We start from the raw sequence: 24,916 nt of genomic DNA on the forward strand, positions 1-24,916 counted from the left end.
CGCCGCTGAGAAGAGGCGGTGGAGGAGCCGCCATGACGACGGGAAGCTGAGGGGCGGCGCCGCTGAGAAGAGGCGGTGGAGGAGCCGCCATGACGGCGGGAAGCTGAGGGGCGGCGCCGCTGAGAAGAGGCGGTGGAGGAGCCGCCATGGCGACGGGAGGCTGAGGGGCGGCGCCGCTGAGAAGAGGAGGTGGAGGAGCCGCCATGACGACGGGAGGCTGAGGGGCGGCGCCGCTGAGGGGAAGCGGTGGCGATGCGGCGGCGGCGCCGCTGAGGGGAGCTGGGGGACCGGCCGTGATGACAGGAAGCTGAGGGGCGGCTCCGCTGAGGGGCGGTGACGGCGGAGGGGCGGCGGTCTCTCCGCCCCTTGGAGAGCTCGGGACGGCGGGGAGCTCTTCTTCGGGTGTTGTCCATGACCTGCTGGAGTTGATGGGATCGGGCCGGGAGCGAGGCAGGAGCGCGTCGGGGTGTCCTTGCTGACTCTGTGACGCGCTGGAGCCGCCGGCGACCGCGGCCTCCTGCCCGCGACCGGCCCGTGCGCTTCGGTCCAGTTACCGTCAGTAAAATAAATGGACTCCTCCTCGGCTTCCCACTGCCCGCCGGTAAACAACCGGCTCTGCTGGCTTTTGGGAGTGATGTTGGCCTGGCACAGGGTGCCCAAAGCAGCTGTGGTCGCCCCTGGATCCCTGGAAGTGTCCAAGGCCAGGTTGGACTCTGGGGCTCGGAGCAACCCGGGATAGTGGAAGGAGTCCCAGATCATGGCAGGGGGTGGAACTGGATGGGCTTTAAGGTCCCTTCCCACCCAAACCATTCCGTGATTATTTTGTGGTTCATTCAGGCCAGGTGAGATGCAGAAAATAAAAGTTACTACTTTACATTTCTCCTGCCTGTTGTTGAAATGTGGAAGGGTTCGGTCCCAATACCACAGGAGGAACAAAACCCAACAGCATCAACACAAATTTCAGCTCCTGGTTACAGAATTCAGAGGGTAACATTGTAAAACCTTAATAAAAATATAGAAGCATTTCAGTTAAAAATCCCCTATAAAAGCTATTGGTAAGGTATTGTTTATTCATAAGGCATTATTATAATAAAATATAAAAGCTGGTAACTACTGGAGAACTTGTCTGCTGTTTACAGCCTAAGTGGTCGTTTTGGTACAGCTCAGCATAATAGTTATACATAAACATCGAAATATAGTATTTACATATATTAACATATATAATGAACTTTAGAATAATTTATCGGTGTAAATAGTCAACCTGCAGTAATTATTTCAGCCACTTCTGAGACAACGACTCCTCTCTTACCCGATCACCTCTTCTACTTCTTCACGGGCTTTCTAAATTTACTGCCAACACTGACTAGAGCACCAACGCAGCACGATGAAGATAACGCGCATGGGGAATATCGGCGATTCCTGCGGACACCGGGATTTAAACTTCCGGCGATTCCAGCTCGTTTTGTCAGGCTTCGGGCACCGCTCACCCGGCAGCCGGCGGAGCGCTTTGAGCGGCGCCCCCGGGAGCGGCGGAGCGCTTTGAGCGGCGCACCCGGGAGCGGCGGAGCGCTTTGAGCGGCGCACCCGGGAGCGGCGGAGCGCTTTGAGCGGCGCACCCGGAAGTGGCGGGAGGTTCGGGTCGAGCATCGTCGTGATGGCGGCGGCACCGCTGCGCGTGTGAGTGGGACGGGACGGGACGGGACGGGACGCGGGATGGGGGCAGGGCCTGCTGAGGTTGCGGCGGGGCTGGGGCCGGACCAGACCGGACCGTGCTGTGCCGGCCGCTCTGACCGCGCGGTGTCCCGCAGGCTGGCGTGTGGCGATGTGGAGGGGCGGCTGGAGGCGATCTTCGGGCGGGTCCGCGCCATCCAGGCCAAGAGCGGCCGCTTCGACGTAAGGCTTGTGGGGCTTGTGGGGGGAGGTGGACGTGGTGCCCTTCCCGTGGAGTTCCCATTCCCGTCCCGAGACGGCCGAGGTGGGGTTCCTGTGTGGGAGATGTGCCGGCGGTGCTCGGTGGGTGTGAGGAATATCTTCACTTCAGTAAACCAAATGCTGCTGAAGTGGTGCAAGCAAAGCCCTCGTGTGTGTTTTGTGAAATGGCAACCCCCGCTTTATCCGGTGTTTTTAGATGCTTCTGTGTGTCGGGAATTTCTTTGGCTCTACTTCGGAGGCAGAATGGGCCGAGTACCGCTCAGGGGCCAAGAAAGGTAAGGAAGGAGGGTGGCACCGCTTCACAGCCCACCTTGGAATTCAGGAGCCACGGCTGGGCACTGTGGAGTTTAAAGCAGTTATAGTCCAGCAGGGAAACCCCACACAGGAGGGAAAGATGGGTTGGTTTGGAACACCTTTGGCTTTAGGGCTGTGCATCATTTTGGGGCTAATCTTACACAATTAGGGGAGGGCGATGTGGGTGGAGCAGAGGTTGTTCCCCACCTGCAGCTCTGGGATCACCAGGCTGGGGACTCACTCTGCAGGAAGGTTTCTTGTCCTGTGCTTGTTGCTCCCAAGGTGTGGTGGAGGGTCTGACTGGGATGGGATTTCCTGCTGAGATTCCTGGGCAATGTGGGCTGGTGCATTGGAATTAAAGCTCACTGAGTGCATGAGGTTTTCTCCCACAGCTCCAATCCCAACCTACGTGCTTGGTGCTAACAACCAGGACACCTTGAGCTATTTCCCGGATGTCAGCGGCTGTGAGTTAGCTGAGAACATCACTTACCTGGGTAAGGCTGCAGGGGATTTGGGGTCAGGGAGCTGCCTTTGCCTGCTGGGGCTTTCATGAATATTCTCTCATCTCCCACCTTTCTTTCTCTGGGAGTTTTAAGCAGCATTTTTTTATCCTGTGGTTCAAACTGGAGTTGAATTTGATGTCGGTACAATCTGTGTAAAATGTGAAAGAAAACCTTGCTTCTGTGATTTGTTTGGGTTTTTTGTTTCATTTCTCTGATACTGAACTTGCTAACCAGAAGGAATAGTGGTTACAAGAGGCTGTTCCTTGAGGGAATCTTACTCCCAGAGCTTGCCTGTCTTTGTAGGAGAATGTTTCAATATGATTTTGCTCTGTGGCTGTTCTGGAGTAGCAGAGGTAACAAGTGAAGTGCAGCAAAGCTAAAAGGAAAAACCAGTTTCTCTCCAGAATTGCCTCCAGGCCAAAAATATAACAAAGTAGAGGCACTTGGCGTTTTTTGCTGAGACTTCATATTGCTGTGGATGAGTTTTTGGGAAACAAGGTGTCAGGGAGGAGGGGGAAGACTGGGGCTTGTTTGAATAGCTCCGTTGTGGGCAGGGCTGTGTTTGAGCTGTGCCACCGAGCGATGCCATTACTCTGGGCACAGAAAATGACTGCCTGTGAGGACAGCTGCAGCAGCAACAAGTCTGCTGCTGCCCTGTCCCAGGGGATTCCCTGCCCTGCCTGCAGCTCAGGGCTGTGTGTGTTGTTGCAGGCCGCAGGGGAGTGTACAGCGGCTGCTCGGGGCTGCAGATCGCGTACCTGAGCGGCACCGAGGCGCAGCAGCAGCCGGCGCCCGCCCACAGCTTCAGCGCCAAGGACGTGGCCGAGCTGAAAACGTCTCTGCTGTCAACCCCAAACTTCAGGGGTGTGGATATCTTGCTGACATCCCCCTGGCCCAGAGAGGTGGGGACTTTCGCCAACAGCGCGGTGAGTGTTCAGTTCCGGGGGATTTCACAAAGGGTTGCCTTTCTCCTTCCTTTGGCAGTTCACCCTCTCTGAGTGCTTGACAAAGCTAGCAGGGAAAGCAGATGCTCTGGTTCTTCTCAGAGAAGGAAGGACTGAAGGGAGGGGAATTTGTGAGACTTCAGGGCATTTTATCTGTCCCTGGCGCTTTTTCAGTGTTTTGGTGTTTATTTCCTTAAGCATCAGCCAGGTGGTCTGGTTCTTCATTAGTCTGGGTTTTAAGGGCGTTGTTTCATTTGTGTCCAGTTTTGTTGTGTTGATGTTCCTTAGCAGAAGAGATTTTCAGATTAGTTGAAATCTATCTGGACAGCAAGGCCACACACATGTGGCAAAAGAACTTTTTTTGCTTCCTCTCAGTTTCTTCCAACATCCAGAAAGAGATACAATCCTCAGTTTAAATGCATGAGAAACCTTCCCTCACATCATAATAACCAACCCTGCTGCCCTTGGAGGTTGTAGAGAAACAATTTGTTGGGTTGTTCTGGCATTAAAAGAAAACTCAGATGTCAGAAATTCCCTTGGCTATTCTGTGTAGTTGTTTAATGTGTCATTCTATGTTGGACTTCCCTTGGCATGAATTTTCTGGGAGTTACTTGCAGTTACAGAGAAGTATATTAAACCTTTCTTTTCCCTGCTCTTTGAGAGGTGTGAATAAAGCTTGGTTTGTGTTTTATAGGGAGAAATAGATACCAAGAAGTGTGGCTCAAAATTAGTATCAGAGCTAGCTGCAAGTCTCAAACCAAGGTACCATTTTGCTGCCCTGGAGAAGTCCTATTACGAAAGACTTCCTTACAGGTTTGTAAAATCATGTGAAATCTCACTTCTTTTCAAGTAGGGGTTCAGTTTTTAAGGAACACAGGAGGATTGATGTGCTGTCTGTGTATCTTCATGGCAGACAAGAGTTCTCCCACTGTCCTTTCAATACTTTATGTGCCAGTACAGCCAAGTTTTGCTTCCTTACAGGAATCATGTGGTGCTACAGGAGACCCCACAGCATGTGACCAGGTTCATTGCACTTGCTGATGTTGGCAATACAAGCAAGAAAAAGGTACTGTACACCCTTGAATCCTTTTCTTTTCTCAAGTACAATAAAAGGGCAGTGAGACCAGTTAGATGACAACATCAGGCACTTAAAAGATTGGCTGGAGTGGAGGGATCTGTCTCACTTGAGTAAGAAGTACAACTTGTCTTTTTTGTGAGAGGGCTATGGGCTGTACATTGTGTTCTGAGGCACAAACCACTAAAAACAACAAACTTCTGGTAGGAGGTTTTTAACCCATTTCTCTTCTCTCCTTAAGAAAGTTACAGAATATTGGTTGATAGTTAAGGGATGCACAGGATCCAGGCCTGGTAACAAAAAAAGGCCAGAAAGAAGGCCTGGAAACAGGCAGGGATCAAGGATGCACTCCATAAACTCCTGTGTGGCCACAGGAGGTGTGTTTCTCCATGCCCTGCCTTGGCACAAACACTGATGTGCTGAGCGGTGTGGAACTGTTCTGGGGTGTCTTAGTTCATAAGTGATCTCCTCAGAGGTGCAGCCATGGCAGGAGCTGCTTGCCCCTGAGCCCCTGTGTTTGTTGCAGTACCTCTATGCCTTCAGCATCGTGCCCATGAGCTCAATGGACCCCACAGAGCTGGTGAAGCAGCCTCAGGATGTCACTGAAAATCCCTACCGGAAACTGAGGAAGGAGACTCCCAAGAGCAAAGCCCCACTCTCTGCTGAGGTACCACCCTGTGCTCCTTCACATTCCTGGTTCACTCTCTGTGCTCACAACACTGCTTGGCTTTCCCTTTGGGATATCTCTCCAAAACCCTGCTGTGGAGACAGGCTGGCAGAGCTGGGGGTGTTCAGCCTGGAGAAGGTTCCAGGGAGATCTTATTGTGGCCTTCCACTTCTTAAAGGAGGACTGTAAGAAAGATGGGGACAGAGTTTTTTCCCCTTCAGCATTAAAGCCTTTTAATGGCATTTGGCTGTATGGGGTAACTCAGTCAAATGTTTTCAACCTCTGGTGAGTCTGTGAGAGGTTAACATCTCTAAGAAATAAAGCCATTCTTTAGGCACTGGCTGGTAAATAAAAATATCTGAATAATCCATAAAATCAGGCAATTCTGAATGTTCAGCATAAGGCTGAATAGGAGAGCATAATGATTTGGGGCAGCTCTCCCAGAAGTTTTTCCCTGACTGAAGCAGGCAAAGTCTGTTGCATTACTAGGAAAACAGGTAATTCTGTTCCAGGATATTCAGAAGGAATTTCTTCCTGGAAAGGGAGCTCAGGCCTTGGCAGGGGCTGCCCAGGGAGGTTTGAAGTCCCCATGCCTGGAGGTGTCCAGGGAAGGGCTGGACGTGGCACTCAGTGCTCTGGGCTGGGGACAAGGTGGGGATGAGGCACAGCTTGGGGTCATGGGCTGGGAGGGATTTTCCAGCCTCAGAGATTCTGTGATATTGGTGCTTTTCAAAAGTGGTTCACAGCTCTTCAGGGAAAACTGAATTCCTGAATATCCTGTCACTTTCCGTGGTACATTTCTAACTGAACATCCTGTTCACTTTTCATTTCCTAAACAGGAAGAACCAGCTTGTCAGTTTTTCTTTGACTTGAACAAGCATCAGGGAAAGAAACGTCCCTCAGAGGGGAAAGAGAGAGGGGATTCCCAACCTAAGCAAGCCAAGAAACCCCGTAAGTGTGAAGATGCTTTTTTCCTGGGCTCTTCCCTCGAGGCATTGGATGGACCACATCACTCCAAGCTGTTTGTCAAGCTGTTGAGCTGTAGGTGTCATCTAGCCAGAGAGCTGTCACTGCCAGCTGCTGGGACAATGCAGGAGGATCAAGGGTCCCTTGTTTCCAAGGGAAGATAGGCTTCAGTAGGTGAAAGAAGGGTCAAGAGTCAGAGTTTCAAAGCCCTTTGGGTCTGTGGTTGTGGTTGGGCTGATGGCATTTACCCTCTGAACCAGACATGGCACTTCCAAAAAAGCTCAGCTCAGGTATCACAGTTTGGGTGTGAATCCAGGTGTTTTGGATGTGAATCCAGGTGTTTTAGGTGTGATGGCTAGGCCAGAACTGACAAGTGTGTTTGCCAGCATCTGCCCCTGTCTTTATCTGTGCAGTAATTTTACCTCATTATATTTGTTTGCTTAAATTTGCTGGTGTTTTCTTACCTAGTGAGCTGCAGCTACTAACTCCTGGAACTACTAAACTCCTCCTTCATTAGGTTAGGGCATTCCAGGAGATTGGCAGTCAGCAGGGGGTGACTGCCACCACCTCCTCTCTTGCTGGAGTTTCCCTGGCCAGAGCTGTGTCTTTCTGATGCCTTCAGCACTTTAAAAACTGGGAAGGATGGCTGGAAAATTCCAGGTTGTCTGTCTTCTGACAAATATCCCTTCTGCTAATCCTTGTTTTCTTTCCCAACAAAGCTCAGCCCACAGGGCCCTGCTGGTTCTGCCTGGCCAGCCCAGAGGTGGAGAAGCACTTGGTTGTCAGTATTGGCACACATGTAAGTACCAGCAGCTTGGGCTTTGCTAGGTCAGAATCACACTAAGACATGGCAAAACAAAATGCCAATCTCCAATTTTAAATTTAAAACAAATGAACTTTATTTTCAGCTGGCTCTTGGGTTTGCTTTCAGTTTCTTTGCATCTCCTCTACAAACACATTAACTCTTAAGAAGTGAAGCATGGCCCAGTTTTGCTCCAGCAGCAGAGCTGGATTCCAGTGCCAGAACACTCTTTGCTGTGGCAGCTCTCTGTAACCATCTGGCAAAACTTTTCCAGCTGGAAACCTGCTTTGGCTGCAGGATGCACCAGTGCCAGATCTCTGTGGGGTGGCTGGTTACAGTTTTGTTCCATAGAGATAAAAAAGAGGGTATCTCCAAGATGTACTTCAAGATGTTGACTTTGAAGCTCAGTCCATCGTTGTTTTATGCACTTTGCTTAAAGATATTTCTCCTGTATAGCATAATCCACTTAGAGGGACAGGTTTGTCCACAGGCTTAGTTTAAATTTTTAGGTGGATTTTTGTGTCAGAATAAGAAATTCCTGTCTCAGTGGTGAAGTTCACTCAGCAGCTGCCCTGCAGACAAGGCATTCTCTGGCATTCAAAAGATACTATATTGTTTGTCCTTTGGCAGTCCCTTCATCTCTTTCTCATTCCTCTTGTGATTAAGAGATTCAGTATAAAAATAAATACAAATAAAATGGCTAATAAACAACCCCTAATAAGCAACACAGAAGACACTCCTGTTCCTGAGGCTGAGGGCTACTCACAATGAGTAGTCAGAGAGTAAATTCCTACAGCTCAGTGAGTAACTGGTGTGTGTTGTTTCACTCTAGTGCTACCTTGCCCTGGCCAAAGGGGGTTTGTCACCTGACCATGTCCTGATTTTGCCAATTGGGCACTATCAATCAGTGGTGGACTTGTCTTCAGAGGTGCTGGAAGAAGTGACCAAGTACAAGGCTGCCCTAAAGGAATTTTTCAGAAGCAAGGGAAAGAGATATGTCCTATTTGAAAGAAACTATAGGAGTCAGCATCTGCAGCTACAGGTATGGTTTGGGTGTTGCCCAGGGAAAACATAAACTTGTGCTGAATATAAACTCCAAATGAATTGAAGGGGTCATTTTGGGGTTTATCATGGTGGTTGCTGTGTGTGGCAGGTCTGTAAGTATATCAGAGCTGCAGCAGAACTACCACAGAGATGAGAAAGGAGCAGGCTGTGCTGAGAACTTTCAAGCTTTGAGTTTTCAGCTCTCTGTCCAGCTCCTACAGGAAAAAAAGTCTCATAAGTTTAAGCCTGTAGAGATGGGTGCTCACCTGTCTTGTGTGATGAGGCTGAGCTGTACTGAGGAGCCCACGAGCTCCAGTGATGGAGTGATGGCTTTCTGCAAATGCATTGTCTCCTTTTATGGAAATGTCCTCCCTCTCCAGGTGATTCCTGTCCCACTGGACCTCTGTACTTCTGAAGACATCAAGGAGGCTTTTATTGCACAGGCACAGGAACAGCAGATTGAGCTGTTAGAAATCCCAGAGCACTCGGATATCGCACAAGTATGGGGCCAGATTTCACCTCTTCACTTCCCCTCTGTCCTGCCCAAGCTGCTGTTTCCCTCTGAGGTCACTCTGTGGGCTGGGGTTAAGCTGTTGGAGGCAGAACCTCATGGATTTGGGGATGTGCCAGAGGTGTTCTGCTCTGGGACAAGTTCCCATGAACAACAGATGATTTCTCAGCTGAGAAATGTGAGCGTGGCCTTGTCCTCCAAAAATGTGCTGTACTAGGTTGGGGTGACCTAGATGAGGTTAGGAGTGATCAGAGCTGGCTGCTTGTCTTGTTTAGTCACTCAGGGCAGAATTAAACCAACAAAGTATCAGAGGTGATCCCAGCAGGAAGTGACCCACTGCTCCTTCCTCCCATGGAAGGTATTGTTTGATGTCAGGCACTGACCTCAGGCAGTTTGTGGAGTTATTTTTCCAAGTTTCCTCCCAGGAAAGAGGACCATGGCATGGGGACAGCTGGGTCCCCAGCCCCTGAACTGGCTGGGAGGAGAGTGTGCCTGTCACCTGGTGGCTCTTGTCAGAGCCTTTCTTCCCAGTGTTATAAATACACTCTAGAGTGTAGAAGGGTGATTAGGCATTTGAGGGGCTGCCCAGGGATGTGGTGGAGGTGTTTAGGGTACAGACGGGACGTGTGCCATGTCTAGTTAACAAGGCGGTGATCGGTCGTGTGTTGGACTTGATGCTGTGGGAGGTGTTTTCCAGCCGAACTGATTCTGTGTTTCCGCGATTCCCGACGCGCAGGTGGCCCAGCCGGGGGTGCCGTATTTCTACGTGGAGCTGGACACGGGGGAGAAGCTGTTCCACCGCATCCGCGGCCGCTTCCCGCTGCAGTTCGGCAGGTGGGTGCCGGCCCCGCCCCCCGCGCCGTGACGTCATCGCGGCACCGCGGTGACGTCACGGCGCTGTTCCCGCAGGGAGGTGCTGGCGAGCGAGGCGCTGCTGGCGCAGCCGCAGCGCGCGGACTGGCGGCAGTGCGCCGCCCAGCGGCCCGAGGAGGCGGCGCAGGCCCGCGCCTTCCGCCGCGAGTTCGAGCCCTTCGACTTCTCCCTCCGGGACTGAGGCGGCGCTGCCGGCGGCGGCCCCGGGCGGGCGCGGGCGGCGCCAGGCGGTGACGCGGCAATAAAGGCGGAGTGCCGGAGCGAGCGGCTGAACCATGGAGCGGGGCGGCCCCCCCGCGCCCGCCGCCGGCGAGCGGGCCCCCGGCGGCGCTGCGCTGCGCGGGCACCCGGCCGGCGGCTGCGGGCCCTGGGAGATGCGGGACCGCCTGGGCACCGGCGGCTTCGGCAACGTGTGCCTGTACCAGCACCAGGTGGGGCCGGGCCGGGCGGCGGGGAGGGCACGGCCGGGCCGGGGCGGCTGACGGCGCTGTGTCCCGCAGGACTCTGGCGACCGCGTGGCCATCAAATCGTGCCGGCTGGAGCTCAGCGTCAAGAACAAGGACCGCTGGTGTCATGAGATCGACATCATGAAGAAGTGAGTGCGGGCACGGCTCGGCCCGGCCCGGCACCGGACAGACGGGGAGAGGGGACAGCCGGGGGTCAGCCCCTGGACTGGCCGGGAGAGGGGAGTGCGGGGAGTCAGCCCCTGGACCGGCTGGGAGATGTTGTGGGGACAGCTGGTGCCTCGGCTGCTGGACCAGCTTGAGAGTGGGAACCGCCGGGGGTCAGCCCCTGGATCTTCTGTCACCTCGCACGCCTGTGCTGGTTTATCTCTCATCCCGATGTCCCAGCCCATGCCTTGGCTCGGGAGTTGGTGACTTCAAAGCCCCCTGCCCTGCTGTGCTGCCTGGGCTGTTCACTCATCCGAAATTCCTCCAAACTCACACCACCCTGTGGGTTGAGTTTAGATGTTGTGACTTGGGAACACCCACACGTTCCCGTACCCTGCGGTACCTTTGTTTTTGATTTAGCAACCGGGGGATCCTGAAATTGCTTTTTTTCTGTTACGCTGCCGAATCCAAAGAATAAATTCTCCTTACACTTCCTCATGAGAAAGTCCATACTCTGTGCTGCCCACCCTCCCTCTCTAGCAAGTGAAACAGGCCTGGACAGCTTTGGTCTTGTGAATGTGGGGGCTGCCACTGGGTGTTTGGGTCTCACAGAACTGTTCTCAAGAGAGAGACAGTGATCCTGGAGCAGAAAATCCTCTGTCCCACTGGTGGGAGCACTAATGCTCTGAGTTGTCTTCCCTGAGGCCTGTAGTGACCCTGTTCAGGACTTTTCTGAGCTGCTGCTGTCACTTTGTTAGCCTGTTCACCATGTGCTATGACATGGGGGGAAACCATTTGCAGGGAACTTGAATTTGTAAGTAAGGGCTTGGTGATGTCTGATTTGGTTGCTGAAAACAACCACCGAGTCACAAGCTGCTGTTGCATTGGTGTCCAGAGGCTTTGGAAGGTGTAGAGACAAATAATTTGCCTTCTTTTCCTTCTGGATATGTCATTTATTCCCAAGAGTAGCGTGTATTAGAGACAGTCAGGAAGCAGCTGTTTGAATTCAGCTGCAGAGGTAATTTTTTTCCTCTGAATGTGGCTTTCACCTGCCTGGTGCAGTTACACAGGTGTTAAGGGATTCTTGTGGAACGCTTGGGCCAGGGGGAGTCTGTTCCTACATACAGCAGCACACACACACACACGTCATGACTTTGCCAGGACTGTGCAAGCATTCAGAACTTGAGTCTGGATCCTCATCATCAAAGTCCTGTACCTTGGCTTTGAGACATCATTTCTGTCCATCAGTGGTTTGTGTATTCCCGAGGTATGGATTTAATACATTTGGGAACTGGTAGGTACCACCTGACGAGCGAGCAAGGATTCCTGTGGGGAACAGAAGCTGTCTCTGGAACATAAAAGGTGATTGCCTGGCAATCTGTTGTCTCATTCTCCCAAAAGAGGCAGAGTTTTCATCCAGCTCTCCATGTGCTTAGGCTGAACCATCCCAACGTGGTCAGAGCCTGTGAGGTTCCTGAGGAGATGAATTTCCTGGTTAACGACGTCCCTCTCCTGGCCATGGAGTATTGCTCGGGGGGTGACCTCCGCAAGGTAACGCCTGCTTTGCTCTCAATAAAACAGATAACCCAAACGAGCTGTGTTAGTGCTCCTCCTGTAACCAGGTCTGCTCTGTGGTGCTTCTCTTTCTGGGTACAGGTGTGAGGAAGTAAATGTAGAGTGGGAAAAAGCCACGTGTGGGAAATGAGGCTTGTGTTTTTGAAACCAGAGGGCAACCCAAGGGCAGATACTCTTTCATCCTGGCAGAGTGTGTCCTTTCATGAAGCTGCTTTAGCATTAGTGCAGCTGCTGTGTCTCTCTCTGCTCAGTGTGACTGGTTTGGATTCACATGTATCCAGTGTTGCTCTCAGCACAGGGAATGAGCCTGGACTGGGGCCTTCAGGGATTCTAAACCTTCACTACTCCTGGAAACTGCCAGTCTGCTCATGGGCAACACCCAAAAATAAAGGAGCCTTTCAGTAGTTCCCCAGGCAGTGGCTTCATAACCTGGTAGAGTTTATGCTCCCTTTCCATTACACCTGGATTCAGGAAGCAGCAACTTCTGTAGGGGTGAAACAGCAAATCCCTGTCAGGATTTGCTTAGAAAGCACCTCATCTATGGGATCAGGAAACTCACTTTCTGTAGTTTTTGTTACTGGTGTTAAACAGCCTTGGGGAATGTGAGTAGAGGGTGAATGCAGTAACCCCATCTCATTATATGGTTTTGAGTTGTTAGAAACAGTCCAAGAGACACTTTCAGGTTTTAAGTCATGGTAAAAGAAGGGGCATATGTGAAAAAGCATCTGGGAGTTGCAGACACAGGCATCTGGCCGTGTTCTCAGAGCTATCTGGCTGTTGGATTATTGCAGTAAAAGTTTGGAGGCTCCCTGAAGGTAGATCAGAGACTCTGGCTGAGAAATTAGCTCTGCTTGCAGTGCAGTGTTTGGTCACTTCATTTCTGATGAATCCTTAGGTGGCATAGATGCTGAAACAATTTAGGAAGTAACATGCTTCATTCCATCTGATGTTCTGTACTGCTTTGTTCCTTAAAGAAAAGTAAAAAAACATAATATTTTTTATTTCTGATTGTATTTTTAAAATCTTTCTTTTGTTTGGCATCATTTGAGTTTCACTTCATTATTAATTTCTCCTTGTGAACCCATTGTGAGGGCTGAAGCACCTCAGTCATCTCATAAAGTCTTGTTTGCAGTAAAAGTCAGAAATTGCTGAAGCTGCTTTTGTTGACAGCTCATTAATGCAGTGCTGAGGGGGAGCCTCCCCTGCCTGCAGACCTGTGGCCCTGCCTTTATCTCCGACCCCTTTGCTTGCTGAATTTTTGGTTTGCTTGAGTTGTTTTCTTGCCATGATTTTACTGTACAAAGTCAACTGTCCCATTCAGCTGGAGTGATCCTTGAACTGTGCTGAATAGTTTCAACAGGGGATGGAAAATGTTGGTTTTTGCTGTTAACAAAAGTGTGGATCTGAACATCTTTTGCTTTTTTTTGGTAGCTGCTGAACAAACCAGAAAACTGCTGTGGGCTGAAGGAAAGTCAGATCCTTTCTCTGCTTAGTGACATTGGTATGTAGTTAATGCTTTCCTTTGTTTATTTTGTTTATTCTTTTTAAGTGTAGTGGTATTTTCCTTTTTCAGCTGACCATGAAAAGGGAACTAAAGTGAACAGGGTATTAAAAAAAAATCAGGCCCATTGGAAAGTACCTGTTTTTTGGGCACTGTGGGAGGGATGTGCTGTCTGATAAAGGGCAGTGGAAATTTTTCTCTAGGAAAAAGATTTTCTAGGAAAGCTCATTGTTTTCTTAATTCTCTTACAGATAATCTGTCACTGCTTGTAGGAAGAGCTAGTTTTGGCATGAGAAAGTATTTTAGAATACTGGCCTGGACTTCTGGCCTTTCAGTGCTCTTGAGGGCTTCCAGCTGAATTCCTAAAATAAAGAGCAACTCTGCTTGCTTTATCCCTGTTCCCCTTCCAGAATGTTTTTTTGTTTATTTTTCATAATAAGTTGGGTGTCTTTGGCATGTCTTTGCAAAGATGTGAAAACACAGTGGAGAAGAAACAGAGGTTTGGAAGGTGTTAAATGTAGAAGTGAGTGGTGGTAAATTGTGGAAGGCTGGGAGCTTGCCCCCCAGCATTAGGTTTTTATCAGATGTATGTTTAATCAATGTGAATTTTATTTTCTGTTAAATCAAGCACATGTCTTTCAGGGTCTGGTATCCAGTATTTGCATGAGAACAGAATTATACACAGAGATTTAAAGCCTGAAAATATTGTTCTTCAGGATGAAGGTGGGAAGGTAAGTCAGGGGGTCAGTGTGTTTCCACTGTCATTTCTGGAAGTTATCACATTGAACTGGACTGAAAACTGTACATTTATTAAAAGCTTTTAACACTGTTGCCAAAGCTTTGTCATGGATTTTCTCCAGAATTTCCGTTCTGGCTTTCCTCTTGAGAGTATTCTGTGGCTGTCACTGAGCAGATTTTGGGTTGTTTGGTGTTTTTTTCCCCTCAGCATTTGCTCTTCTGATGAACTGTTTAAACTGTTTGCAGATTGTTCACAAAATAATAGACCTGGGATATGCAAAGGATCTGGATCAAGGAAGTTTATGCACTTCATTTGTTGGAACATTGCAATATCTGGTAAGACTGTTTTTAGTGTCACCAGCACTGGGGCAGGGCAGCTTTGGCTTGGCACTGGCAAGGGCTGAAACCCCCAAAAATGGAGATCCTGGGGACCTGTCCCAAGGGTGTCCCCTCTCAGGGAGCCACACCTGGACACAGCTTTGTCTCTGCAGAAAAGTCAGTGTCTTTTTATGATTGTTTTCAGGCTCCAGAACTCTTTGAGAACAAATCCTACTCGGTTACTGTTGATTACTGGAGCTTTGGGACAATGGTGTTTGAATGCATCGCAGGATTTAGACCTTTCTTACATAATCTACAGCCATTTGCCTGGTAAGACACTTTTCCTGGGAGAGGTGCTTGGAAGTGCTAACATTTAAAACTGTGCAGAAAGACTTCAAGCTGCATATGGAGGTTTCTGCTTGTCTTGCTGTGCCTGGAGTGTATGGTTTTTAAAAGGGTGGTTCTGAAACAGAAAAAAATAGGAAACTTGGGTTTCTGTTAGAACAAGAGAAGAGGTAAACCTTTCCAGAGGCAGAGTTAATTGGAAGAGCTCCTGTCTTCCACATGGGAATGTTCTGGGTAGATTGAAAATGGCATCTTTGTCCTGAAAGATGAGTTTGTTATCTAAAGCTGATGAACACTGGCACTTCCTTGCTGTCTTTGGTTGCTCCCTTACAAAAGTAACACTCCTCAGTATATACACAAAGGGTTTTATTTTCCAGGCATGAAAAAATCAAGAAGAAGGACCCAAAGCACATCTTTGCCTCTGAGGAGATGAACGGGGAGGTTCGCTTCAGCACCCACCTGCCGCAGCCTCACAGCCTCTGCAGGTTCGTGTGTCCTCATTGCAGGGGACAGCTCTGGTCTGCTAAACTGAGGGCTCTTCCTCCTTTATCCCAAGCATTGAGAGCTCCTTCTTCTTTCTCCAGAGTGTTTCAAGCTCCTAGCAAGCTACTGTTAAGGGATAGCCTGTAGATGGTCAGAGCCTGTTGAATAGAGCACACAAGGAGAGGCCCAGGAAGCTGAGCTGGTTCAGCCTGGTTCAGCCCTCCCCTTCCTTACAGTCTTTCTGCTTTAGTTTGATTGTAGAACCCATGGAGAACTGGTTGCAGCTGATGCTGAATTGGGATCCACAGCAGAGGGGTGGAGGTTCAGATCCTGAGACCAGTCGTCCAAGGTGTTTCCTAATAATGGATCACATACTGAATCTGAAGGTGAGTGGGGGCTGTTACTGGGTTTAAAGGCCTTCTGAAAGCATCCCAGAGGTCAGAGAGTGTGTTCAGCAGAGCAAAGCTGTAATCCTGACATCATCCAGCTTCCAGGGTCAGGAGAAATTGTTTTTTCTTGGTATCAGGAAGTGAGTGCATTTACAGCCAGTCCAGTACATATTGGAGATGAAAACATCTCCTGCAATATTAATCTCTAGCTTTACATTTGGAGTAGAAGGATAACCCTGTATTACTGTTTGTTATCCTGGAAAGGGCTTGCCAGGATCAAATAAAGGTTTATGATTTGCTAATAAGTTTTCCCAGACTTCCCTGGGATGCTGTTCCCTTCAGGTGTATTCATGTACTACAGTAGTAATGCCTGTAGGAGAGCAGAGGTGACATTCACCTGATTTTTCCTCTTCAGATAATTACTTGAGCTTTGCTGGAGTCAGACTAGCCAAGGCAAGCCTGTTTAGAATTAGGAGCATAATTTTGTTGTGATAAGCTGCAGCAGGGCTTGTGAAGGGTGTTAGTGTGTTGGATTGTGGTTTTCTCTGACATTAAAAGTTACAAGCCCAGGCTTTGAGTTTTTTATGTGGGGCTTTACTCCTGAATTGATTATTTTGGTTAGTAAAACCAAATGATGCTCTCATTCTGCTCTGTGCTCCATCCCAGGCTTGTGTACCTTTGTCTTTGATATCCAAGGATTTGTAATCTATTGTCCTCTTTTTACAGATAGTACACATCCTAAACATGACCTCTGCCAAGATTGTGTCTTTCCTTTTGCATCCTGAGGAAAGCCTTCATTCCCTTCAGAATCGCATTGAGTTTGAAACTGGAATAAGCACTGGAAATCAGGAGCTGCTGTTGGAAACAGGGATTTGCCTGGACCCTCGGAAACCTGCTTCCCAGTGTGTTATTGATGGCGTGGTAAAAAGGATTCTGTTTGTATCTTTTGTGTTCTCAGAGAATTTAAAATCTTAGGGAAGATAAATTGCTTAAATCTTCTCCCACAGGAGACAGTTTGCTCTGTAAATGTAGTAACTGTAAAGATCTTTTATTGGGTATTGTAAGCAGGTTTCTGTAGTTGTACAGAATAAATATTTAGTATTAAATATTAATTATGCCTAAATATTTAATTAATTGCTGGCAAAGGGTTCTGTCTTCCTGTGGGATCTATCAAAGTAAGTTTTTTAAGGCTCTTGGTAAGAGGGAGTGCCCACAATAATTAGTTCATGATGTACTGGGTTAGTAGGAGTTGCTTGGGGTTTCTCTTGCTAATATTCTCTTTCCTTCCCAGAGAGGCTGGGACAGCTACATGGTCTATTTGTTTGATAAAAGCAAAACTGTCTATGATGGCCCCTTTGCTTCTCGGAGTCTGTCTGACTGTGTCAACTACATTGGTGAGTGTGCTGGAGAAGTGCTGTTCTCATGCAAAATGAAATGAAATTTGCTTTATAAACCCCTGTGTGTTGTCTTGAAGGGTTCTGCCTGATTCAAAGAAAACCATTTAAGAACCTGAAGCAGCCTAACACCTTGTCCTGATGACATAGCCCTGGCATCAACAGTTTGTGCTTTTAGGCTGTATTTAGCTGCTTCTCTGCTTGCCCTGCTTGTCTCCAGAGATGACAGCAGTCATTGCATGACCTAATAGACATCTCTGAAGGTTTATTTATCATAAATCTCTATCTGTGTGACTGACTGTGTACCTCTAGGAAAGAAAAGTAGTGTCAGGGGACAGGAGATGTCTGCTGGGATACTGCTTGTAAAGAAAATAGCTTGTGACATGCAGTTACAGCATGTTCAGTAACTTAATTTTCTTTGGCCTGTCTCCACTGGTTTTCCTCATCTTCTAGTGTCACTCAGGTTTTTCTGTGTTCTGGGCTGTTTTATTCTGGTGAATCTCATTGCATGGCACCATTGTGCTGAATCTCTTGTAGCAAAGGCTTTTTACACCATGTTTATTGATACTCCAGGGTACTGACAGTTCCCATCTCTGTGAGAACACATCTTTTCCTCTTAAACATCTACATCAGGAAATCTGAGAGGAAACCTACAAAAGGTTTGAAGACATTTTCAGATGAAACAGATCAGGACAGTGACCAGTATCAATGGATTAAGTGGAGCAACTAAATTTGCTACCTTGGGCTTTAGAGTTTTATTGGTCAAAACCCCCCACAAGGTTTTACCTGCTTGGTCACAGGTTGTCACATACCTGGGGAGCTGTGACATGAGAAGCTCATGCATGCTTCAGCAGCATCACCTAGAAATTGAGCAGAACTTCCCTGGCTTCCTAGGCACCTGAAGCAGGAATTAGCAATGTTGTCCTTTGCCAGAGTTGTCACTGCACTGTGTTTCTCCTGTGTTCAGTCCAGGACAGCAAAATCCAGCTGCCGATCCCTCAGCTGCGCAAGGTGTGGGCAGAAGCGGTTCACTACGTCATTGGGCTGAAGGAGGATTACAGCAGGCTTTTCCAGGGACAGAGAGCTGCCATGTGAGTTGTCTCTCATTCAGAGGGATCAGTGCTATGCCAGCATGGGGTCTGTTTGCCTGGAATCGTGCATCTCAGGGAGTTTTGGTTCCCCAAAGTTTTACAGCCCTCTGCTGTTCTGTGCCTTTACATTATAAAATGTATTTGGGATGGGAGCTTATTCCACTCCAGGAATTGTACTGGGTAATGCCTGACATGGATAATAACCAAAATACACTTGGATATTCAGAGTCCCACAGCATGGCTGAGGTTGATGAAGACTTTTGGAAGTCCTCCAGCCCAATCCTTGCTCAAAAAGAACCACATCCAGACATCTCTCAAATATCTCCAAGGGTGGAGACTCCATGACCTCTCTGGGCAGCTTGTGCCAGTGCTCAGTCAACCTTAGAGTAACAGAATTTCCTCTTTTTTAAGTCCAGGTGGGCTTTCCAGTTCATGTGTGCTGTCCTTGTTCCATCTGTTAGGCTCAGCCTCCTTCGGTATAATGCCAACCTGATCAAAATGAAGAACAACATGGTGTCAGCGTCCCAGCAGCTGAAAGCAAAGCTGGAGTTCTTCCACCAGAGCATTCGCCTTGACCTGGAGAGATACAGTGACCAGATGGCTTATGGCATATGTAGGTATTGGGAAATACTTGTCTGGGTGTCTCCTGTGATCCTATAAAGGAGCTCAGCATCTTTATGTGGGTATATTTTACCTAGGGGAGGTGCAGGAGAAGAGTTTGTCAGGAGCAAAGGCAGGAGGATAAAAAACAGAATGTTTTTGGAGACCTTCAGTGACAGTGAGACAGGTGGTCAGCTGTTCTCCACTGAGAGCAGAAAACAGGAGCATTAATAGTACTGGTGATGTAAATATTTGCTATTTATTCAGAGTCTGATTCATTTGGAGTTGTGACTGGGCACTAAGTGGAGGGCAGAGCTGCTGCACTTGCTGACAGTGCTAACAAGCTGCTGTGCTTGTTGTCAGGAGAAACCATTTGTCAGGATGAGAGATGGGCTGAAAAAGCACCAGCTGCAGTTTCATGTCCCAGAAACAGTGTTGAGGAGAGAATAGCAAGATTTACACATAGTTTGAATATATATGGCTAAAAAATGCAACCTGAGTCAAAAATGATGACTGGGCTGAAGGATGATGATGGAAAATGGAAAGACACTGTGAACTGGATTTGGACAGTCTGTGTTCAATCAAAAGTGTCAGTTGTTGAGCTTAATGGTGGAGTTTGAGGACTCAGAGTTGTTTTAGGCCAGTGATTTCAAGCAGTGAAATCCTACCAAAGGGTTTGTGTGTGAGTTAAGGTTGAGCACAGAGATGCAGCTTTGCTCTGGGATCTCTGGGTCATGACTCCTGCTGGGAGGTTCAGCATCATGTTCTTTGTGTTCAAAGTACACCAAGATAGGTAAAGTCCAGGTCTTGCTTTATTTTTATGTCTTAATGTCTTTTTTTTTTTTTAAATTAACAACACTGTTTTCTTAAGCTTCAGAGAAGATGCTCAAAGCCTGGAAGGAAATGGAAGAGAAAGCCTCTCAGTGTGCACAGGTAGGGGATATGAAAGAACTGAATTATTTCTGTGTGAAGGAGACTGTGACAGGAATTTAATGTGTCATTTGTGCCACTGCTGTGTCCCTTCAGTGTTTCATATCCTGCCTGCTGTGGGAATGGGAATATCATTGCAGGTGCATTAAAAAAGACACAGTTTCCTGTCACCAAGTTGTTGAAATAGATTTGGACAAAAACAACAAAAGTCACCAGACTCAGCTCTCTAAAAAGGAAAGTGGAATGCAGAGATGAGTTACTTGTTGCCCAAAAGAAATGGTGTTGCTATGGACCAGGAGTCTTCCTGCACACAGAAATTCCCATTGCTGAGGCTGAAAACCAATCACTTGCCATGCAGCGATTTCAAAATTGCAGGACCTCACTGAGGAGTACAGACATAAATTACTGGCATGCTGCAAGCAGATATGCAAATGAGTTTTAAATTAGAGTCATCTCTTTTTTTATTACCTAAGGAATGGATAAAAGAGTGGCTGCTTCTAGCACAATAATTCAAGGCTGTCTCCAGATTTTTCCAGACAACCAGAAACCTGACCCAGTACCTGGCAGACCATGAGAATCATGTTCTGTTATTCCACCTGCCCTGCCCCTTTGTGAAGAATGGAAAATGTTTCACTCTGTACACAGGGATATCTTAGTCTGTCTAGGAGGAAATCCAGAGAGATGATTTATGAAGAGACTGATTTTTCTCAGCCAGTGTTGGTGGTCAGAGGTTTGGTTGTGGGTGATACCATGCACTGAGAACAAAAACCTCAATTATTGTAGCAGTGTTGTGTCAAAGAGCCTTTTTTTCTCCTAAACTCTCCAGGCAGTAAGCCCATTATCCAAACAAGTGTTCTGGGGATTTTTATCTCCTTGATTGCTCTCCTTCAGTCTGATCTGTGCCCACTTTTCACCTCAGGCTGAAGATATTGGCTACCTGGATGAGCAGATCATGGCTCTGCACACCGAAATCGTGGAGCTGCAGAAGAGTCCGTATGCAAGGCGCCAAGGAGAGGTCATGGAGAGTTTGTAAGTTCTGTTCTTCTCATTTTTACTGCATATAATTGGATTTTGTGTATTTCAGTGTCTCAGGGATTTTCTCCCCTCCCTGTTGCTGGTTCCCTTGGCGATTTTGAAATGCAAACTGCAAGTACAGAGCAGTGTACGGTTGATTTGAGATCATTTTGCTTGTGAAAGGAAAGATCTCATCACTTGTGGGATGCTTGCCTATCACTGAACTTTGAAACCTCATTTTACAAGAGCCAAGGCTAAGATAAATCTTGGTCTCAGCTGAGGATTACCTTCTGTGTTGGAGAGGAGTGACTTTCTTACTGTTGAGTGAGAAAACTACGTGATTGTTGTAAAACCCTGTTAAATACCTTCCGTATTTTCAAATCAAGGGCTGAATATCTCATGGGTACTTGAATATTTGGAAAGCTGATTTCTTTTTTTTTTTTTTTAAAGTATTAAAATATGAAAGAGCTTAATGGCATTTCTGCTCTTGAGAGGACATAGGAAGCAGTTACCTGGCTGGTGCTGAGAACACAAGTGACAGTTCTAAGAGAGAGGTATTGAACAGCCATTAAATCTGTTAATAAGAGCTCTTCAGAGCAACTCTGACTGTTCTGTGGAGGAAATGTGCCTACTTCTGGCATGTTCTCCCCCCTCCCTCTTTGCTAAGTTGTTTTTCATCCTGGTTAGTTGCAGCAGAACTGGTGCACAGGGGAGGAAGTGGTGCAAAGGAGAAGCCACCTCCTGCAGCAGCAGCTCAAACTAATCAGGATCATGCCTCTTTAAATGTTATTTTTAAGCAATTCCACCACTGCAGACCAGGGTCAGAGCTGGGAAACTGCTGCTTGTTTCTGACAGGCTGGGATTTAGAACAGGGAGGATTTTGTTCAAGGCTGGAAGTTTTCAGTTTGGCTGCTTTTGAAATACTTGGAAGAAGTAACATTTCATGGGAAGAAGAGAAGCACAGTCGTCTTGCTTGTGCTGCAGCTGTCTCTTTCCATTTACAGAATATCACTAAAATTCAGGCAAAAAATGCAGAACAGGAACAAGAATATCTCAGGCAGCTGTGCAGTCACACTTTAAGAAATGAGATTGGATAATTAAGGATACAGGGGAAAGAAAACACAGCTGAGCCATGTGAAGATTTGAAACTGAAAATAAGCTCCACTTGGTGTGGTTTTCTGAGAATAAATTGCATAATAGGAGAAAATGAGAGACAGCTTTTGGGAAAGTGTTGGATTCACAGAAAGAACATCCCTGTGTTCCAAAGGTCATGCTTGTGTACCAGCTGTAGGAGAAGGTTCAGTGTCTGAGTTCACTGCAGTGCTTTTTTATTAAGTTGTCTGGCTGCTGACACCTGCCTGAATCATATTCTTCTTTTTAAAGGGAACAGAGAGCCATAGACCTGTACAAGCAATTGAAAACACGACCTCCAGGTATGGGAGAAGATGATGTAAAGGCTGATTCACACTCTTACCCCATGATTAATTGTTCTGAACTGAAACTCAGAAAATGCTGTTAGGATTTACTAACATGGTGGTTGCTGGCCCTTGCAGATCATGCCTACAGTGACAGCACAGACATGGTGAAGATCATTGTGCAGACAGTACAGAGCCAGGACCGAGTCCTCAAGGAGCTCTTTGGACACCTCAGGTAACTGATGCAGACAAAAAACCCACACAGATCCAGCTTGCAGCATTTGGAGCTTTGTAGTAGGAAAGGATAGGGAAAATCATAGAGGTCAGAGCCCAAAAAGCTCCCATCCACATTTCTCATAGTATTAATTCTGCTCCTCTGTGTTGAGTTTCCACTGAATTTTTAAAAAACATGACTGTTAGCATTCAAGAATTCACTTAAAAATGAGGCAAATTCTACCAGTTGGAAGTTGGAATTCAAAAAAAAGCAGTAATGTTACAGAGCTGAGAAGATACCACAGTGATTTGTACATTAATTTTTCAAGTATCTTGCATCCCAAGGTGGGGCTTTTGATTTTGCCAGAATGTGTTGGGAAGTGACTTTGTGTTTGTTTTTTTTTATTCCAGCAAGCTCTTGGGCTGCAAGCAGAAGATCATTGACCTGCTCCCTGAGATTGAAGTGGCTCTAAATAACATCAAGGAAGCTGACAACTCAGTGATGCAGATGCAGGGAAAAAGACAAAGGGAAATATGGCATTTGCTGAAAATTGCTTGTGTGAGTAACTGCTGGGCTATTTGTTTGCACTTCCTTCACTGCACAAGCAGGAGACATCAAAATAAACTCAGCAAAAAGGGGTAGCTGCCACACCATGGTTGTTTGCTTTATTTCCTGCAGAGAAGGGCAGTCTGAGATGGTAAAAGCAGAAACTAAATAGGTGCTTTCCTGGTTAAAGTGCTTTAAAGAGTACTCTGCTTTTTTTGCATTAATTACAGTGCCTGAAGCCATCTCCTGGTTCCCACATCTGTGTCTGTGTTACCAACAGTGCTCATGTGTAATCCCAAATCTTGTTTACATAACATTTACACCTAAATTCTTCTGAATTTCTTTCTTCCAGACTCAGAGCTCCTCTCGATCGTTGGTCAGCTCTAGCCTGGAAGGAACAGCCTCAACTCCAGCAGCCACGTGGCTCCCCCAGAGCTCCTCAGGGAATTCAGCTCCTCACCCTCTGTCCTCACTGGCAGCTCCTGAAGATGGGTATGAGCTGCTGGGGGAGCAGCCACTGCAGGGAGCTCAGCCTGGCTGCTTCAGGATCTCAGGGGATTTATCCTTCCCAGACAACTTTTGGGAGTTTGTGTGTCACTAATGCTCTAAAAAATCAGGGATTTGGTTGAACTCTTTATTCAGAAACCTCTCTATTTCTGAGCCAGTTCCACATGCACTGTTAAAGGACTGTGCCATCCATTTAATGCATGTCACATTCTTCCTTGGGCCTGGAGCTGGTTCTTTAAGTTCCCTCAGTCCGTGCTGAGTTTTCTGGAGCTGAGGCTTCATTAACTTTTACTTCATTAACATTTACTTCCAGTGTGTTCTGTCAGTGTGAAGCCATTCCCCTTTGTCTTGCCACCTCCAGGCAGGTTTTTGTGTCACCTACCACTGCACAAACTACAAATCACTTTTTTTGGGTTGTTTGGTTTCAGTTTTGTTGTTGGTTTTGGTTTTTTTCTCCCCCCAGAAAGAGGGGGGGTGAGGGGGCACCTTTTGATGGGGATGTTACTTTTGGTGCTTGGAATCCATCACCTTAGGGCTTTTTGCTTCCTTCAGGGAAAATTTTGCTGACATGATCCGGGAGAATGTGAATTACCTCGAGCTCTTCAGCAGCATTCTGCAGGAGGTCAGGCAGGAGCAGAACAGCATCATGGTAAGTGCTGGTGCATCTGCCAGGACCTGGCTTTCAGGAGACACCCAAGGGTGTCTTGGGGATGTGAAGAACTCCTTGAATAGGAAAAGATTCTCCAAGCCCCATCCAGCCTGGCCTTGGACACTTCCAGGGATTCAGGGACAGCCACAGCTTCTCTGGGCACCCTGTGCCAATGTGCATGGATATGTGTTCATTCTCAAAATCCCACCTAGGCCTGCCCTCTGGCAGTGTGAAACCATTCCCCCTTGTCCTGGCACTCCAGGTCCATGGAAATAGTCTCTTTGCATCTTTCCTGTAGCCCTTTCAGGCACTGGAAGGCCACAGTTAGGTCACTCTGAAGCTTCTCCTCTCCAGGCTGAACAATCCCAATTCTCTCAGCCTTGCCTCAGAGGAGAGAGGAGGCGCTCATCCTTTGGCCACCAGTTTGGAAAATCCCACGATCTCCCAAACTAGAATGCCCTCACAGGGCTCAGTGAGCCTGGCTCCTGTGCTGTGCTGCATTGTGTTAACTCCTGGGAGCTTCCTTTCTATGGGCAATTACTGATTTTGCATCAGACAAGACACACATCCAAGACCCAGGCCCTGTGCTCTGTTGCATTTTTTGCTACTCTTGCAGAGTTTCGACTGGAGCTGGCTGAAGTAGCCCCAGGAGCCGAGGTGCTGCATCACCCAAGTGCCTTCTGTGTGCTGAGCGTGGGTTCGGCCGCCTTCCCTGTGGGACACTGCGGTGTTCTGTTGACATCACCATGTCCCCACACCGGCTGTCCCCTCAGGGAGTGGCCTGGGCCCGGCCCGTGGAGCCTCCTCAGGGACAGGGGGTGCGGGCAGGGCCCGCCGCTGCTGTGAGCCCCATGAATGTATAGTGCGTGTATATATAATAAAGTCTATGGTGAGACACACACACACTGAGGCCTGGTCACTCCCGCGCGGCCATCGCCATCACGCCGTTGCCTGGCAACCGGGGTAGTGGTGACGTCATCACCCC

General features: G+C 47.9%; 2 protein-coding genes across 3 annotated transcripts; both read left to right on the forward strand.

Annotated features, from left to right (window-relative positions):
* The first annotated feature begins 1,578 nt into the window (after positions 1–1,578).
* CWF19L1 (CWF19 like cell cycle control factor 1) lies at positions 1,579–9,865 on the forward strand. Of its 2 annotated transcripts, XM_019007227.2 has the most exons (14): positions 1,579–1,677; positions 1,809–1,893; positions 2,129–2,207; positions 2,619–2,720; positions 3,441–3,655; positions 4,368–4,486; positions 4,655–4,739; positions 5,275–5,415; positions 6,255–6,366; positions 7,101–7,180; positions 8,016–8,225; positions 8,608–8,727; positions 9,475–9,572; positions 9,648–9,865. In XM_019007227.2, exons 1-14 carry the CDS (start codon positions 1,655–1,657, stop codon positions 9,790–9,792), a joined length of 1,614 nt encoding a protein of 537 aa, XP_018862772.1. In that variant the 5' UTR covers positions 1,579–1,654; the 3' UTR covers positions 9,793–9,865. The 2 variants fall into 2 exon arrangements, with proteins under 2 accessions (XP_018862772.1, XP_018862773.1); XM_019007228.2 differs by lacking the exons at positions 1,579–1,677; positions 1,809–1,893 and adding an exon at positions 1,917–2,013 and having other exon boundaries at positions 9,648–9,861.
* On the forward strand, positions 9,862–24,836 carry CHUK (component of inhibitor of nuclear factor kappa B kinase complex). The gene is made up of 21 exons (XM_015632794.3): positions 9,862–10,042; positions 10,112–10,206; positions 11,659–11,773; positions 13,229–13,298; positions 13,941–14,029; positions 14,283–14,372; positions 14,560–14,684; positions 15,077–15,184; positions 15,433–15,568; positions 16,298–16,492; positions 16,863–16,965; positions 17,933–18,056; positions 18,518–18,669; positions 19,528–19,589; positions 20,506–20,615; positions 21,984–22,033; positions 22,154–22,250; positions 22,640–22,787; positions 23,128–23,267; positions 23,835–23,931; positions 24,548–24,836. Exons 1-21 carry the CDS (start codon positions 9,887–9,889, stop codon positions 24,572–24,574), a joined length of 2,289 nt encoding a protein of 762 aa, XP_015488280.1. The 5' UTR covers positions 9,862–9,886; the 3' UTR covers positions 24,575–24,836.
* The last annotated feature ends 80 nt before the right edge of the window (positions 24,837–24,916 follow it).

The sequence above is a fragment of the Parus major genome, chromosome 6 (genome assembly GCF_001522545.3).
Source record: "Parus major isolate Abel chromosome 6, Parus_major1.1, whole genome shotgun sequence".
Classification (NCBI taxonomy): Eukaryota; Metazoa; Chordata; class Aves; order Passeriformes; family Paridae; genus Parus; species Parus major.